The sequence below is a fragment of the Manacus candei genome, unplaced genomic scaffold (assembly GCF_025592945.1).
Source record: "Manacus candei isolate 608988 ecotype Guabito, Panama unplaced genomic scaffold, ASM2559294v1 h1tg000076l, whole genome shotgun sequence".
Classification (NCBI taxonomy): Eukaryota; Metazoa; Chordata; class Aves; order Passeriformes; family Pipridae; genus Manacus; species Manacus candei.
In genome coordinates, this window is record NW_026138124.1 from 11,353,828 (window position 1) to 11,367,190 (window position 13,363).

A 13,363-nucleotide genomic window follows, 5' to 3' on the forward strand; every position below is an offset into this window, starting at 1 on the left:
CCATCCCTCGGATCTCTCCCATCCCCCGGATCATTCCCATCCCCCGGATCATTCCCATCCCTCGGATCTCACCTACCTCTTGGATCTCTCCCATCCCTCGGATCTCACCTATCCCTTGGATCACTCCCATCCTGGGATCTCTCTCCCATCCCGGATCTCTCCCATCCCGGGTCCCCTCACGCGGTCCCGCCCGTCGCTCAGCGCCCCCCCGCGGCCGTGCGGCGCGGCCCCGCCCCCGGTGACGTCAGGCCGCGCTGAAGATGGCGGCGGGCCCGGGCCGGTGTTGCCGCCCGCGCTGAGGCCGGAGCCGCCACCATGAGCGGCTCTGCGGACGCCGCGAAGGAGAAGCTGCTGTGGAACGTGAAGAAGGAGGTGAGGGCGGGGGCGGCCGGGGCTGCGCGGCGGGCACAGCCCCGCGCTCGGCGGGTCCCTGCAGGGAGCAGCCTCGGGCTCGGGGCGGGCGGACGCGGCCGGTCCCCGCGGGAGGCGATGGGGTGTCCGTGCCACCCTTCCCGGGCTGTCCGTGCCACCCTTCCCGGGCTGTCCCGGGCCGGCGGCTCTGGCGGGGCCGTCGGGGCGGTGCTGCCCCGGGAGCGCCTGGGGGGCTTTTCCCAGGCGCAGCTGGAGAAGGGATGTGGCTCTGCAGCTGCGGCAGGAGCTGCCACCGACCCCTGCTCCCGGCTCCCTTTCCCGGAGGGTGCGTTCCCCGCAGTACTCGGTTTTTAGGACCTTTCCGTAGCTGTGAGCTCTAGAGGAGGAAGGGGGGAATCGGCGGTAAAGAAACGTGTTCCCGAGGTGGCCGTGGGCGAGCCGAGCCGGCTCCCAGCAGAGCCTGGCAGAGGTGCCGTGTGTGGCGCTGCCCCGGCAGGGAGAGCTCGGCGGTTCCCGCGCGCTCCTGTGGGGCCGGGCCGGGCAGTGTGAGCCACGAGTGCTCGAGGGACGGGGACCGAGGGCTGGTCACACTCGCACTTGGGCTCCCTCGCCAGGTGCCCCTCACCGGGTGCTCGGCAGGACGGACGGACGGACAGACAGACGGACAGACAGAGGTCCTGCGATGGCACCGGGCGGGAGCAGCTCTGCCCGGGGTCCCGAGTGCCGTGGCAGGAGGTGCCTGTGCCGGGCACATGCCTGGGACCGCGGGCACCTCTGTTCCAGCGGGGACTCCCCGCCGGCAGAGCGGCACCGCTCCCTTGCCCCCGCTGCACTGACCGTGTCACGGCCGTGTGTGGTGCCTGTTCTTACACGGGACTGAAGTGGAGCTGTGATGTTTATCCGTCACAGTGAGAGCAAGTATTTTGAGCAGGTACCTGCCCTCCTGCTCCTTCCCCTCCCCGGGTGCGGCAGCAGGGGAGCAGACTGAGCAAAGCTCAGCTCAAAAGTTGTTGTAATGGCCGAGGTTCCTGAGCCCCACTCCGCTGTCCTGATCTTCGTTAGTGCTGAAACCAGGACACATCAGGTGTCTCAGTCAGCGTGGGGAGATGGAAGGGGTAGAGCAGGGGCAGGCATGTATGATATGTATGCAGAGCAGCAGGACCATGTCCTGGAATGACCAAGCCAGCCCCTGGATCTGGGGCAGGTGGTACCTGCTGCTCACCTGCTGAATGCAGCCAGGAACCTGCCACTTGGATTAGAAATTTTAGCTTAAACTATGACTTTTGAGCCAAGACAGTGTAAGGTTTTATTTAGAAGTGAGTGTGCTTGCTCTCCGGGGTAACGTTTAAATATATAAATAAACCTGAGAAATGTTTTCCAAATCTGAACATTACAATCTTGTGCTAATGTACGAGATGGAAAGTGAAATGGATTTTTGTGATCCAAGCCAGCTCGAGCTGAGAAGAACAAGTGGTATGTAATTAAAAAATCTGAGGCTAATTTGTTTTTAAAGTCTCTAAAATGTTTTTAATTGGACTTTGGCTTTTAAATTACTTGAATAATGCTTAAAAGTGTTATTTGTATCTTCTGTGTCATCTGCATTTTTGTTTTGTCATTGATCTGTTTTTTCCATCTCCAAATCCTCACAAATGCTCTTTTAGAACATGAATAGTGGGTTGGCCAGAGCTTTCCAGCCTAAAATAGCCATGAGAGCTTTTGGTGTTTGTAAGCAGGTTGAGGTAACACCTCTCACCTGTGCCCTCACAACGTGTGGCCCCTGTCTGTGCTCACAGTAAGAAAATGGGCTCAGGAGGCAGTTGGAGACACTGAGATGGAGATTTTATTTGTCTTAAGTAATCAATTGATGGAGGCAGGAATTGAACACAAGCCACTTGTAGCCACCCACCAGATGATGCTGCCCTTAATGACTGTAATTAACTTTTTCCGATAGAATTTTCAGCCTCATTTTTTATGCTCTGTGACTTTTCACACAGCCACTTCTGCCTGCCTGCCTGCTGTGTGCTGGTGGGCTTGCTGGGAAAACCTGACTCATCCATGGCCATTCTCAGAGCCATTGTTCCCTTCTTTTGTCCTCTAAATCCAGGCTCTGCTTCCCATTAAATTATATTCCCATAACCTCAATATCCAAAGGAGTTCAGAGGCCACAGATTGTTTCTGTGTGCTGTTCCACCAAACCAGTTAAAATTCAGTTGTCTTTGCAAAACATATAACTGTCGTCTCCAAAGTCACTCAGTGCAAAGTGTTTAGTTTGTTTTGCCTCACTCTCAGCTAAAATTTCTGCATCTTTCCTTTGGGAAATTTAATGCTGTTTGCTTTTTCTCAGATGGACTTTCAGTTCCCACTGGTAGGGAATGTATTTTGTTGGCTCTCACAGAAAGGAAGACGTGTAATGTGTTTTGAAAATGTAACTCTGCTGGGATTCATGCTGAGGCTGCTTGGAAGTTCACGTTTCAAACATTTATCTCTCTCTGTAGGAAAATCTGTTGTGACAAGCAGAGTCATAAAACAGGCTTTTCTCTGGCCATTTCCTTCTGCCTCCTGAAATGGAGGTTTTGCCATTTCTGGATTTAAACAGAGCACTTCCTAGCTGTGAAACAAACAGGGTAACAATAACCTTAGCAGTTCCACCCTGAAAGATTTCAGAGTGCTTCAGAAACAAAGTGTCTCAACTTGCACCTGAAATGCAACCAATTCTGAGCAGAAATACAGTAGTTATTGAACAGCTTCTCTTTGCACCAGCAAGTCCTTCATCAGGAGTAAGAAGGAGTCAGTGCAGCAGGAGCTATTGATAAAGGAGATAAGCAGTGGCTGTACAACCTGAAGGAGGCACGGGTGCTGGACATGAGGTTTTCTCCTTTGAGGAGAAAACACTGTGGGCTTTGACTGTGGTCCTGTAACTTTATGAGCACTATTCCTTGCCATTTGTAAAGCTTCCTTGTAGCAAAAATGAAAAAATTAAACATAAAGGCATTTCTCTTGTGTACTTTTTTGGTGAAACTTACTAAATAATCCATGTAGTGTGACGTATGTCTGGTGTTTGACTGCTTCTGAAAGTTTTGGCCATTGTAGGATGTGGGAGAAGGTCAGAGCAGTGATCCATGAAAACATGGTGCAAATGCTGAGCAGCTTCTCTTCAGGGAGCTTGCTGTGCTTTACCTGGATAAATCCTGCCACCAGGATCTTCCTTACTCCTCAAGTGCTGAGATCTTTCCCTGGGTGGGCAGAGCTGTCCCTGCTCTGCAGTGGTGGGCAGTGTGGTGCCCATGAAGTCTCGTTTCCAGGGGGAGCAGGGTGTCCCTGAGGCTGGTGTGGTTCCCTGGACTGCCTCTGTGCTAGTGCCACCTGGCAGTGCAGGTAACAGCCTGGTTACTCTGTGTGGCTCCTGTATTGGCTTGCAGGGGAGGCACAGAGAGCAGGAGGGATGTTTCCAGGGCAGTGCAGGGAGCTGGTGTCACACCTCAGCCCAGGCTCTCCCTCCCAGGGGCACAGGCTCCTCTCCAGGCTCTGGCTGGAGGCTGCAGCCCTCCCTGCATCCTTTGCACCAGCAGCAGCTCCATAGGCTTGCTGGATTTCCTGACCTGTGCAGGTGCATGGGTGACTGGGGGGGCAGGTAGTGATGTTTCTGTTAATGAGATTAATTTGCAGTTTGGTCAGGTCTGCTGGTAACTGCCAGTGGGTGTGTGTGGAGGCTTGTGCTCAGAAGGCTCCATTGACAAGTGCCTCCCCAGAACAGAGGCACAGCAATCCCTACAAAGAGCCAGGCAAAATTGCAAGGGAATAAAAGAAAAAAATAAAGGCTTGTGTTCCATTTGATGAGAAACATTTGCTTTAGCTCCCTGCCTGGAGCATCCATGAATTACGTGGCAGTGAGGGATGACGTGGGATTGATCAACACTGCATTCCAGCTTTTGAATCTTCTCATCTCCTGTCTATGCCTTGAAAATGTTTTCTAATAACATTCACTCACTCTCCAGAAAATGCACGGAGCTTGCTTGGATCCAGTGGCAGTTGGGAACACACCAAATGCCTGCTCTGTGCTCTCAGCTCTGGCGTCTTGGGTTTGACATCTGCTGGGAGGCACTGGATGGTGCATCTGAAACCATTTTCTTTTTCAGTTTTTATACACTTTAAATTTTTTGTTGACTGGAATTGAAACAGGCAGAGCTGTGCTGTCCTGTCCCCAGGGCTGTGCTCTGCCCCCCTGCTGTCATTCCTCTAAGTGGTTTCAAACCTCTGCATGAGGTTTGGGACAAGTGCTATTGGGTTCCTGCCAAGGAAAGCAGTCACCAAACCTGTCCATCAGTGCTGCCAAGGGCAGTGCTGAATACCTGGGATAATCTGGATGTGAGTGCCCATCCACGAGGCCTCCTCACACCTGTGCTTCATCCTTGATACCCTCTTACTCCTCCACCTCCTGCTGCTTCACTGTGAGGTCCCGAGTTCTAACAGCTGTGTCAGAAATGCTGCAGGAGAGAAACAAATTGCCTTGCTCAGAGTTTATATTGTCAGGCCTCGGGTGTGAGCAGCGAGCCAGGTTTTATAAAGTGCAAAGCACTTGCTTTGAAGTCCTCAGCTATAAAACATGTTCTACCTTCAAAGCCTCTTACTCGTTTGCTTTTTCCCCTCCAATGTTTTCTTGGCAACTCAGAGGGCTCCTGTTTGATAAGGAGCACAAATTCTGGAGGATCCACTTGATCCAGAATTTGGGGCAAGGCGAATGCCATGTGCTGAAAGGCTCGTGCAGCAAGTGCTGGAGCTGCAGCCTTCTGGCAGCCGGGCTGGGGGTGTGCGAGTGGGCACGGAGGCCTCAACATGATTACTGGGGGAAGGGATGCTTGGTTACAGCATCCACAATTGGCCTTGCAGAGGAGGAGCAAGCCCCTCCAAACTGGAGAAAGCATCTCCATAGGCAGCTGTAGAGCCCAGCTGTCGGTGGAGCACTGCACCTTCTGCACCTTCTGCTGCTCCAGTGCTGAGTGGGAAGGCTCCAGACCTTGGGACCTGTCAGTGCTGTGGAGGAGTGGGACCCAGCTAGCCCTAAATGTTGGAAGAAGAGAGTGTCTGGTTGTCTTCTGCCATGGTACCCCTTACTTTCATGTACTGAAAGTGAATTGACATTTCTTTAGGCAGAGTGTCCTAGCCCTGTCATAGCTCACAAATGAGAGAAGCCAAAAATGATGGTGGATTTGTATATGGAAGAGAGCAAGCCCTCTGTGGCTAGGAGGAAATGAGTGTCTGATAAATGAGTTGGTGGAGGCAAATAGTTTTCATCTGGTGTCAGGCTGAGGAAGCCTTTGGGGAGGAATAAGGTAGCAGATGAATGGAGGGTGAGTGCAGCCTCTCACCAAGAGCCTCATTGTAAGATTTGTCTGTTTCTTCCTTAATTTTTGAAAGTTGGTAATTTACCCTGATTTCCCTCTGGAGCTTGACACATCAGCCCTGAAACTGGAAAAGAGCTTTGTTTTAAATCGTTAAGAAGTGCGATAAATGTAATTTTATTTGCTGTAATTGTTAAATCGTGTCTTGAAGCAAAAACTGAAGGCACTGCCTTCTCTGTAGGTTCTATAATAATTCTGTACAGTGTTTGGTGCAGCAGAGCTTTGAGAGCATAAGTTATAATTGCTGTGGCATGTGAAGTCCCCAGGCAGGAGGAAGGTGGCCATAAAGCCCTCTAGGGCTGTGTGCCTGTGTAGCTCAGGGATGTTTTGTGCTTGAAAAAGAGCAGAAGGGCACAAGTAGAGAAGGGACATGGCAACAAATAATCTGGTTTCATGAGCAGAAGGAACTGTGCCAAGGGTGAATCATGAAGTTTTGCACAGCCCTTTGGAACTTGTTCTGGAGAAGTTCTTCAGAGGGTATGCTGGGCATGCTGCAATAATCCAGCCTTTTATGGGGCACACCCCAAAGAGACCTGTCCTTGTTCTGCCAGAGGTTCCCTCATCCCATGATAAGCTGCTCAGGTTTGTCTGTCCTTTCCCTCCTTAAATCCATGCTTCCCTGCAAAATGTGAGGTGTGTGAGTTGTGAGTCTGTTGGTGATGGGGAAAAGGCAAGCAATGATTGAAACTGAAACTCCCAAATGCTGTGCTGGTTTGTGTGGAGATCATCCAAGCCTTTCTCTCTGTTCATTTCAGGTGAAGCAGATCATGGAAGAAGCTGTCACGCGGAAGTTCGTCCATGAGGACAGCAGTCACATCATCGCCCTGTGTGGTAAATGTCACATGGGACAGCTAACACTACCTAACCTTGCTTTTCCTCTAGAAATGTATTTTCTCTGCTGTCAGAGGTAAAGGCAGGGATTTAGATGTTAGAAATCATGGTGTTCAGGCCCATGCCACCTTTTCATATTTGCTACATGTGTGTGTACGTTACAAATCATAAAGTAACTCCTACTAAAATGTCATTATCCAAGTACCAGGCCAAAATGACAGGTGATTTACCAGGAAGCACTAGTACATTAAATAATGTGTATTTGGGGGTAAGACACATCCCAGAGAATACTTACCAAAAGGTGAAGTTTTTACAGATATGGGTTAAAATCTGGACACCTTCCACTTGAAAATTCTTCATTCTCTAAGTTGTCTCGATGTGTTTGAAGAATAAGGTGTCTCATTTTGAGGACAGGTGACACAATCCAGCTCTAAAGAGCATTGAAAGAGCTGTTGTCTGCTTAAGCAGAAAACAATGAAAATCTCAGAGTTTTCCAGCCAGCATTGTGCCACTGGCTGATTGGCCAGTGTTTCAGATCTTCACAACACTTCTGCTCTCCCCTTGCTCCAAATGCTGCACTGCATAAACGGTGCACTCGAGGCCTGGGCTATGACTTTGTGGAGATTCCAGTATATTTTTAATATAATCAGTGAGCCACTGGGGACTTCTCCTTAAATGGTATTTTGGAAGTGGCATTACCAAGAATTAGAAAGAAAATAAGATAGATAGATAGTAGAAATAGTGTTCTACATTATGTACACCAAGAGCAGCTGGTATTCAGAAGTCTGTGAATCGATCTAAGTCTGAATAAATTCTAGAATTTGGTGGTGGTTTGCCTGTTCCCTGCAGAGTTAGACTGATGTGTGTGTGGTGGTGATGGAGTGATCCACCGTGGGTGGGTGGATAAAGGATGGTCCAGTGGTGGGTTCTCAGTAGAGGTCAGCTTCAGAAAGCTCACACCCACTGCTCCTTTGGAGACTTAGCCACTGCTTTCAGTGCCTGAGAAGGAATTGTTGAATGGAGGTTCAACAGTTCTGAAATCTAACCCATAATTTACTAGGGCCAACAAAAATGTAACACTATTAACCAGACTTAGTGTGTGGAGAAACATCACAGCAAGATCCTGCTGAGAATGAAAGCTCTGTACAACTGTAAATATGTGTGTTGGCCTGGGGATTCTTGGCTGCTTTCTCTCTGTGCTTCAAAGGGAAGACAACTGGGAGCGATGCTGGGAGTGATTGGAGAACAGCCATAATCCCAGCACTGCTGAATCTCCCAGAGCAGAGCATTTGCAGCCTGCCAGCTCCCCAGTTAGCTGTGATGGCAGTGCAGAGGTTAAGCAGAGGGGAAGTTAGATTTGGCTTTGGCTGGAAGTGGACCATTCAGACAAGGAAGGATTGACACACATTACTGACAGCCAAAGTCAGAGAATAGTAACCTTTCCTGAAAGTGATATTCCAAAACCATTGGAATTCCAGTTTGCTCTGCTGTGCTTCACCAGCCTGTTGCTGTTGGCAAGTTAACTTTGACTTACAGCTCAGGAGCATTGATTCACCCTGCATGCTCAGTGCAGGAATGGCAGCTTTGACCACGTTTTCGGGCTAAGGTTTTGCTGCCGTTAGTGCAGACTGTAGCTGTTCCCTCCACTGAGTTTGTGGTTGTGTTAAACATTCCCCTTTTATCTACTGCTTATTTGTACTATACAGAGGAGAAAAAGTAACTGTGGGAAATGGTCCCAGGACAGGAGGAGGTGCAGGATCCCTGAGCCAATGCCCTTGCTGCAGATTGCCTGTGTGATCCAGAGAGCTCCCAGTGTGGTCTGTCTGGTCCCTGTTCCTGAAATCCTGTTCTGGAAGCTGTGCTTGGTGTCAGGCAGCTATTTCTGTTAGACTCTACTTGGCCAAAATTAGGAATACTGTAAAGTGTTCTTCACGTGTCTGTCTTCCTCCCACTGTGATTCCAGTTGGTTTTGTGTTCTGGATTCTTCAGCATCTGAAGAACTAATAACTCCATGAGCTGACTCATCATTGCCCAGCCCGATGCTGCTTTGAACGTAGACCTTGATTAACTCTAAACCAGCAGCAGGTGAAGCTGAATGTTCTGTTTTCTCTTTGGCTGACTGAATGGAGAAACCCCTTCCAGCAGATTTGGCTAGCAGCTCCTGGCTGGGGCTCTCCTGTGTGTGCAGTTCTCTTCCCTCCCCCACTCCAGTTCCATGTGCCTCTTCAAGAGGTTTTTCCCTTCTGTTTAAAATAAGACTGCCTCAGTACATGAGTCATTTTCAGTGAATCTTTGTTATAAATATAGAATTCTTGTGAATCATTTTACTCTCCTGCAAGGCTGAGTTTAGCAAGAGTCTCTTAAATACATGATAGTTGATTTTCAGGGTCTGTCTGCATCAGTAACTGAACATTTCCTAGCTGCCCCAGGTCCTAGATGGCTGAAAGCAGTGCCAACGTTTTCATCCTTATGAGAAGTGCAGGGGGTTCTGTATTTGTTCTCAGCCCAGTGTATAACCCAGTTACGTCCCAGGGGCTCTTTCATCCCCCCAGTTTCTAGAAGATGCAGCTCTGTGGTTTGGAGCTGTAGCAGCTCCGTTTGGCCTCTGCAGCATGGCTGGTGTGTGCCATGGTGGGACAGAATTCCCCCTTGCCTTGGGCTGGGGTTGCTGTGGGACGTGGTGGGACAGAATTCCCCCTTGCCTTGGGCTGGGGTTGCTGTGGGATGTGGTGGGACAGAATTCCCCCTTGCCTTGGGCTGGGGTTGCTGTGGGACGTGGTGGGACAGAATTCCCCCTTGCCTTGGGCTGGGGTTGCTGTGGATGTGTTCCTCCGGAGGTGTGTGCTCAGCCAGGCTGCAGTGACACAGGGCTGTTCGTGGCATCTTCAGTGGCTGGTGCTTCTGGGGGAACTGGATGTGGATGTTTCCAGCCTGGGTTCTGTGGAGACGTTTCCTTGGGAACGGCAGCTGCCATCCCTGACGTGGGGCCTCGCTGAGCTGGCTCTGCAGTGCTGAGCCCTCCTCCCGGCCCTGCTCCCCCAGTGCCCGAAGCTTCCATGGCTGCAGGTGTTCTCGCAGGGAACACCAGCCCTTCCCAGCTTCTGCACTTCTGAGGGGAGGAGGAAGAAAAAGAAAGCTTTTCTCTGTCTCTCCAGCTACCTGGAGTGTATTTACAGGGTTTCCAGTTCAGTGCATTACACTTGCTGTGTTCATCCAAAAATTCCCTGCACTTTGCTGAGCTTTTTCTGTGTAGTTGTCCATCTTCAGGTCTGACAGTAACGTGCTGCTTTAAGCAATTAAAAAACTTCAGTCAGCTTCATACAGCAAATGCACTGGAACATGCTTTATTCCCGAATGTCCAAGACACTGTTACCTGAATGACAGTCTTTATGTTTTTAATATATAGTTTGAAATGAGTCTCAGTAGTTTGTTGTTATATATTTTGAGTGCATTAAATGAAATAATCCTGAATTCCCATGCTGTAAGCTAATTGCCATAGACTTCAGGTGGCTTATTGAGGGCTGGGATGCGTTACAATCAAAATATATGTTGTTTAGATGTAAATCCAACATGCCTGCTTGGCAAAGGGAATGTACTTACTTGGGGGAAGGTTGGCACTAAACATGAGTGAAAATAGTAACTTGGGCACTGTCAAACATGCAGAACTTGGCTTTTCAATCAAATTTCAATTCAAATTAAGGAAGGGATGAACTGCACTAAGAGCTTTTTTTGGCCTGAATAATAAATCTGCTGCCAGTAATTAAACCCGCTAATTAAAATGTACAGAATCCCTTTGTGGCTGAACTGAGAAGGCCAGTTCTGATTTTGAGCTGCAGAACGGTATTTAATGTTGTGCTTGGGGCTTCTTGTAAACCTTCTTTGAGGATGGCAGGTCTGCATGGCACATGTCCCCTGGGATGTGAGTGGGTGACTTGCCCAGCTGCCAGTCCAGTCTGCTCTGGAAGCAGCTGCCTGTGAAACCTTTGGGAGTTGCTGGACATGGTGGTCGAGGAGGGTGTGTGAGGAGGTAAATGGAGGGGTGAGGAGGTGAATAGATGGATGGATGGATGCATGGAGAGGTGGGTGGGTGTGTGAGGAGGTAAATGGATGGGTGAGGAGGTGAATGGATGGATAGATACATGCATGGAGAGGTGGGTGGGTGTGTGAGGAGGTCCATGCATGAGGAGGTCCACACAGCAGCTCTGCAGTGCTGTGAGTGCCCTGGCCAGCTCTGCAGCGTCCATCCTTTCCTTTGTGGGTGACTTCCACATCTATAAGCACAATGTGCCAGGTAGTAGGTGAATATCATCATACTGCTTCTTCTCAGTACAGTTTCTCTCCTGTGCTCCTGTTGGTTGTGCAGCAGCTCCTTCAGCTTCCCTGTGTTTCCTTCAGTCAGTGAGACTCGAATAGGTCTTGACTCAGGCTGGGTTGTGGCAGGTCAGAGCTGGACTGCAGGCTGAGGATGAAAATGGCTGCATCTGTGAAGCACTCCTGAGCTGGCATTATTGGCCTCATGTTGGTGCTCTTGCTCTGAAGCTCCTACAGTGTCTGTGTACATGAGGACTGCACAAGCATTTGTTGTTCTTGGAAGCAGAGCGAGGACAACTGTCACCCACGACTGCTTCTGAGATGTCTGTGCCTCAGGCTTTAGTTCCACACTCAAGACCTGATGTGTGGGCCATCCATTGCAGTTTCCTTTCACAAGCCCTGGGGCACTTACACTTGGATAATCATCTGTGTAAGATGCTTCCTTCTTGGAAAATAAGTAGAGGGAATTGTTATTTGGAATAGCTCTGAGTCAGTCAGGATCTGTTCACAGCAAAAGGACTGGTGTGTTCTGAGAAACAGAACACACTCTTGGGTCCTCTTCACATTTTAGCACCAATTCAGTGTATAACAGGATTGCAGTTAATGTGCAAAACACTGAGACTGGACTTTCTATCCAACAGTTTAACAGTTACTCCCCAGCTTCCTAAAGCAGAGGAGTACTCCACTCATTCTGGAGGTGGGAGGGAGTAGGAAAGCAATTGTGTGGCTGCATTTTCTGGAGCCACGTGCTTAGCTGAGATCTTCAGGGCCTGTAAATGTTTGTAGGAACACAGTCAAAGAGCATCACCTGAAGTCATGGGTGAGTCTCTGTCAAAGCTGGCAGTGGAAAATGGGGAATCCTTTGAACATGAGTATGGCTGGTGACTGCTGGAGGTATTTTGGGGATGGAATGATGTGTGAGCTGCAGGAGTGCCCGGCAGTGCTGGTTGACAACCTGCACTGCCCACAGAGACAAGGGTTAACCACAACAATGTGTTAGTTGTGCGGCTGTTGCCTTCATTGGTCGTATGATGACTTGTTATCCCATTTTGCACAAAGTTAATTGTGTTTGAAAGAGAAGATCTAATTAGGAACCCATGGCTGCATGATGCTGGAGCTCATGTTCTGTTCTCGTTCAGGACCTGAAATCCAGGCAATTACCAGAGTCACCAAACGTCACGATTGCCAGCCCCAAGCCATGAAAAATCATGAGTCAGAAATCTTTTCCTTCGTGACCCTAAATTACAAGGCTGGATTAAAGTTCATGACAGGAAAATAAAATCAGCTGGGGAATAGAAATGTATCTCTTAAGGACATTTCTTACCCAGAGATCCTTATCCAATGGCTTGCTTCATGAGGGTACAGCTTCCAGAAGAATATCCAATAGCCACAACTTGCAGTAAAATTGTGGAAGGCAACAATGTGGGAAACTGTTGGTTTTTAAGGCAAGAAGTAAATTCCTGATAGAAGCCCTTTTCCTGCCTCCTGTTTAAAATATGGCACCAAAGTGTTGACAGATGAAAGGAACTGGAGGTTGACATGGAGCTGTTCTGGACCTCATTTATGGAGTGACCTGAGTGTCCACACAACGAGCTGTTCCCTTCATTTTCAATTGGAGTGGCAGTTTTCCACTTCTTCTGAAAATCAGCCCCATTGGGAAGAGATGTCTTATGCTTTGGGGTTTTTAGGTGGTTCTCTTGAGGCTTCTAAATAGCACTATGGTCATAGGTTTGACAGAAAATTCAATTTTCTCTCTTTTTTTTCCTTAGCTCACAGAAATGTAACTTCTGTAGAAACAGATGTAAATAACCATTATTCAACCTGACAGTTTATCATCTTAATTCTTTGGCTTTCTAACCTCAGCGTGGATATTTAAAAAAAATGTAGTTAATCTGCTATGGAAATGCAAGTCTCTCACAAACAAAACACAACCCTCTGTGTATTATTGCTCCTATTTGGAAAAGAAACATTTTTGGTGATGAATAATGCTTAAAAAACAGTGTACAGAGATTCTGCCTCACTTGATAAACACATTAGCCCAAAGAGAGTACCAGAGATGATCATAATCAGGGGGAGGCAAATATTTTTTCACACAAATTTAAAAGGTTTTTGATTGTGCTCCAAAGATGATGCTTAAAGTAATGAGTGGTGTTCTGCAGAGGGGAGAAGAGAGAGTGAATACTAGCTTTGATGTGAAATGAAGCAGTTTTTTAACTGCATGTGTTTTTAGTCTGAGAAGTGAAACATTATCTGTCGTGCTTTTTAGAGAACTCTGCTAAGTTTTTTGCTTTAATCCTGGGCCATTAATTGGATCATATTCAATACTTAGAGGAAGCTCAGTAATTTTGATTTACCCTTAACAGTGTTTAATGGAAACGCTTCCATTTCCTGAAGGTTATTGAGATCCTTGAAGCTTAATGGTCAAGATTTGAAAGGGGAGCAGTCACCAG

At 48.5% G+C, this 13,363-nt stretch overlaps 1 protein-coding gene across 5 annotated transcripts in view; it reads left to right on the plus strand.

Moving 5' to 3' along the window:
• Nucleotides 1-157: 157 nt before the first annotated feature.
• Nucleotides 158-13,363, plus strand: part of SGSM2 (small G protein signaling modulator 2) — a 43,893-nt gene continuing 30,687 nt past the window's right edge. Inside the window, exons 1-2 of one of the 5 annotated variants that reach the window (XM_051809974.1) lie at nt 158-372; nt 6,527-6,602. In XM_051809974.1, coding sequence (XP_051665934.1) covers nt 316-372; nt 6,527-6,602 — 133 coding nt within the window. In that variant the 5' untranslated portion in view covers nt 158-315. The remainder of the gene's footprint in view (nt 373-6,526; nt 6,603-13,363) is intronic. The other 4 variants (XM_051809972.1, XM_051809973.1, XM_051809975.1 and 1 more) reach the window with 4 other exon arrangements.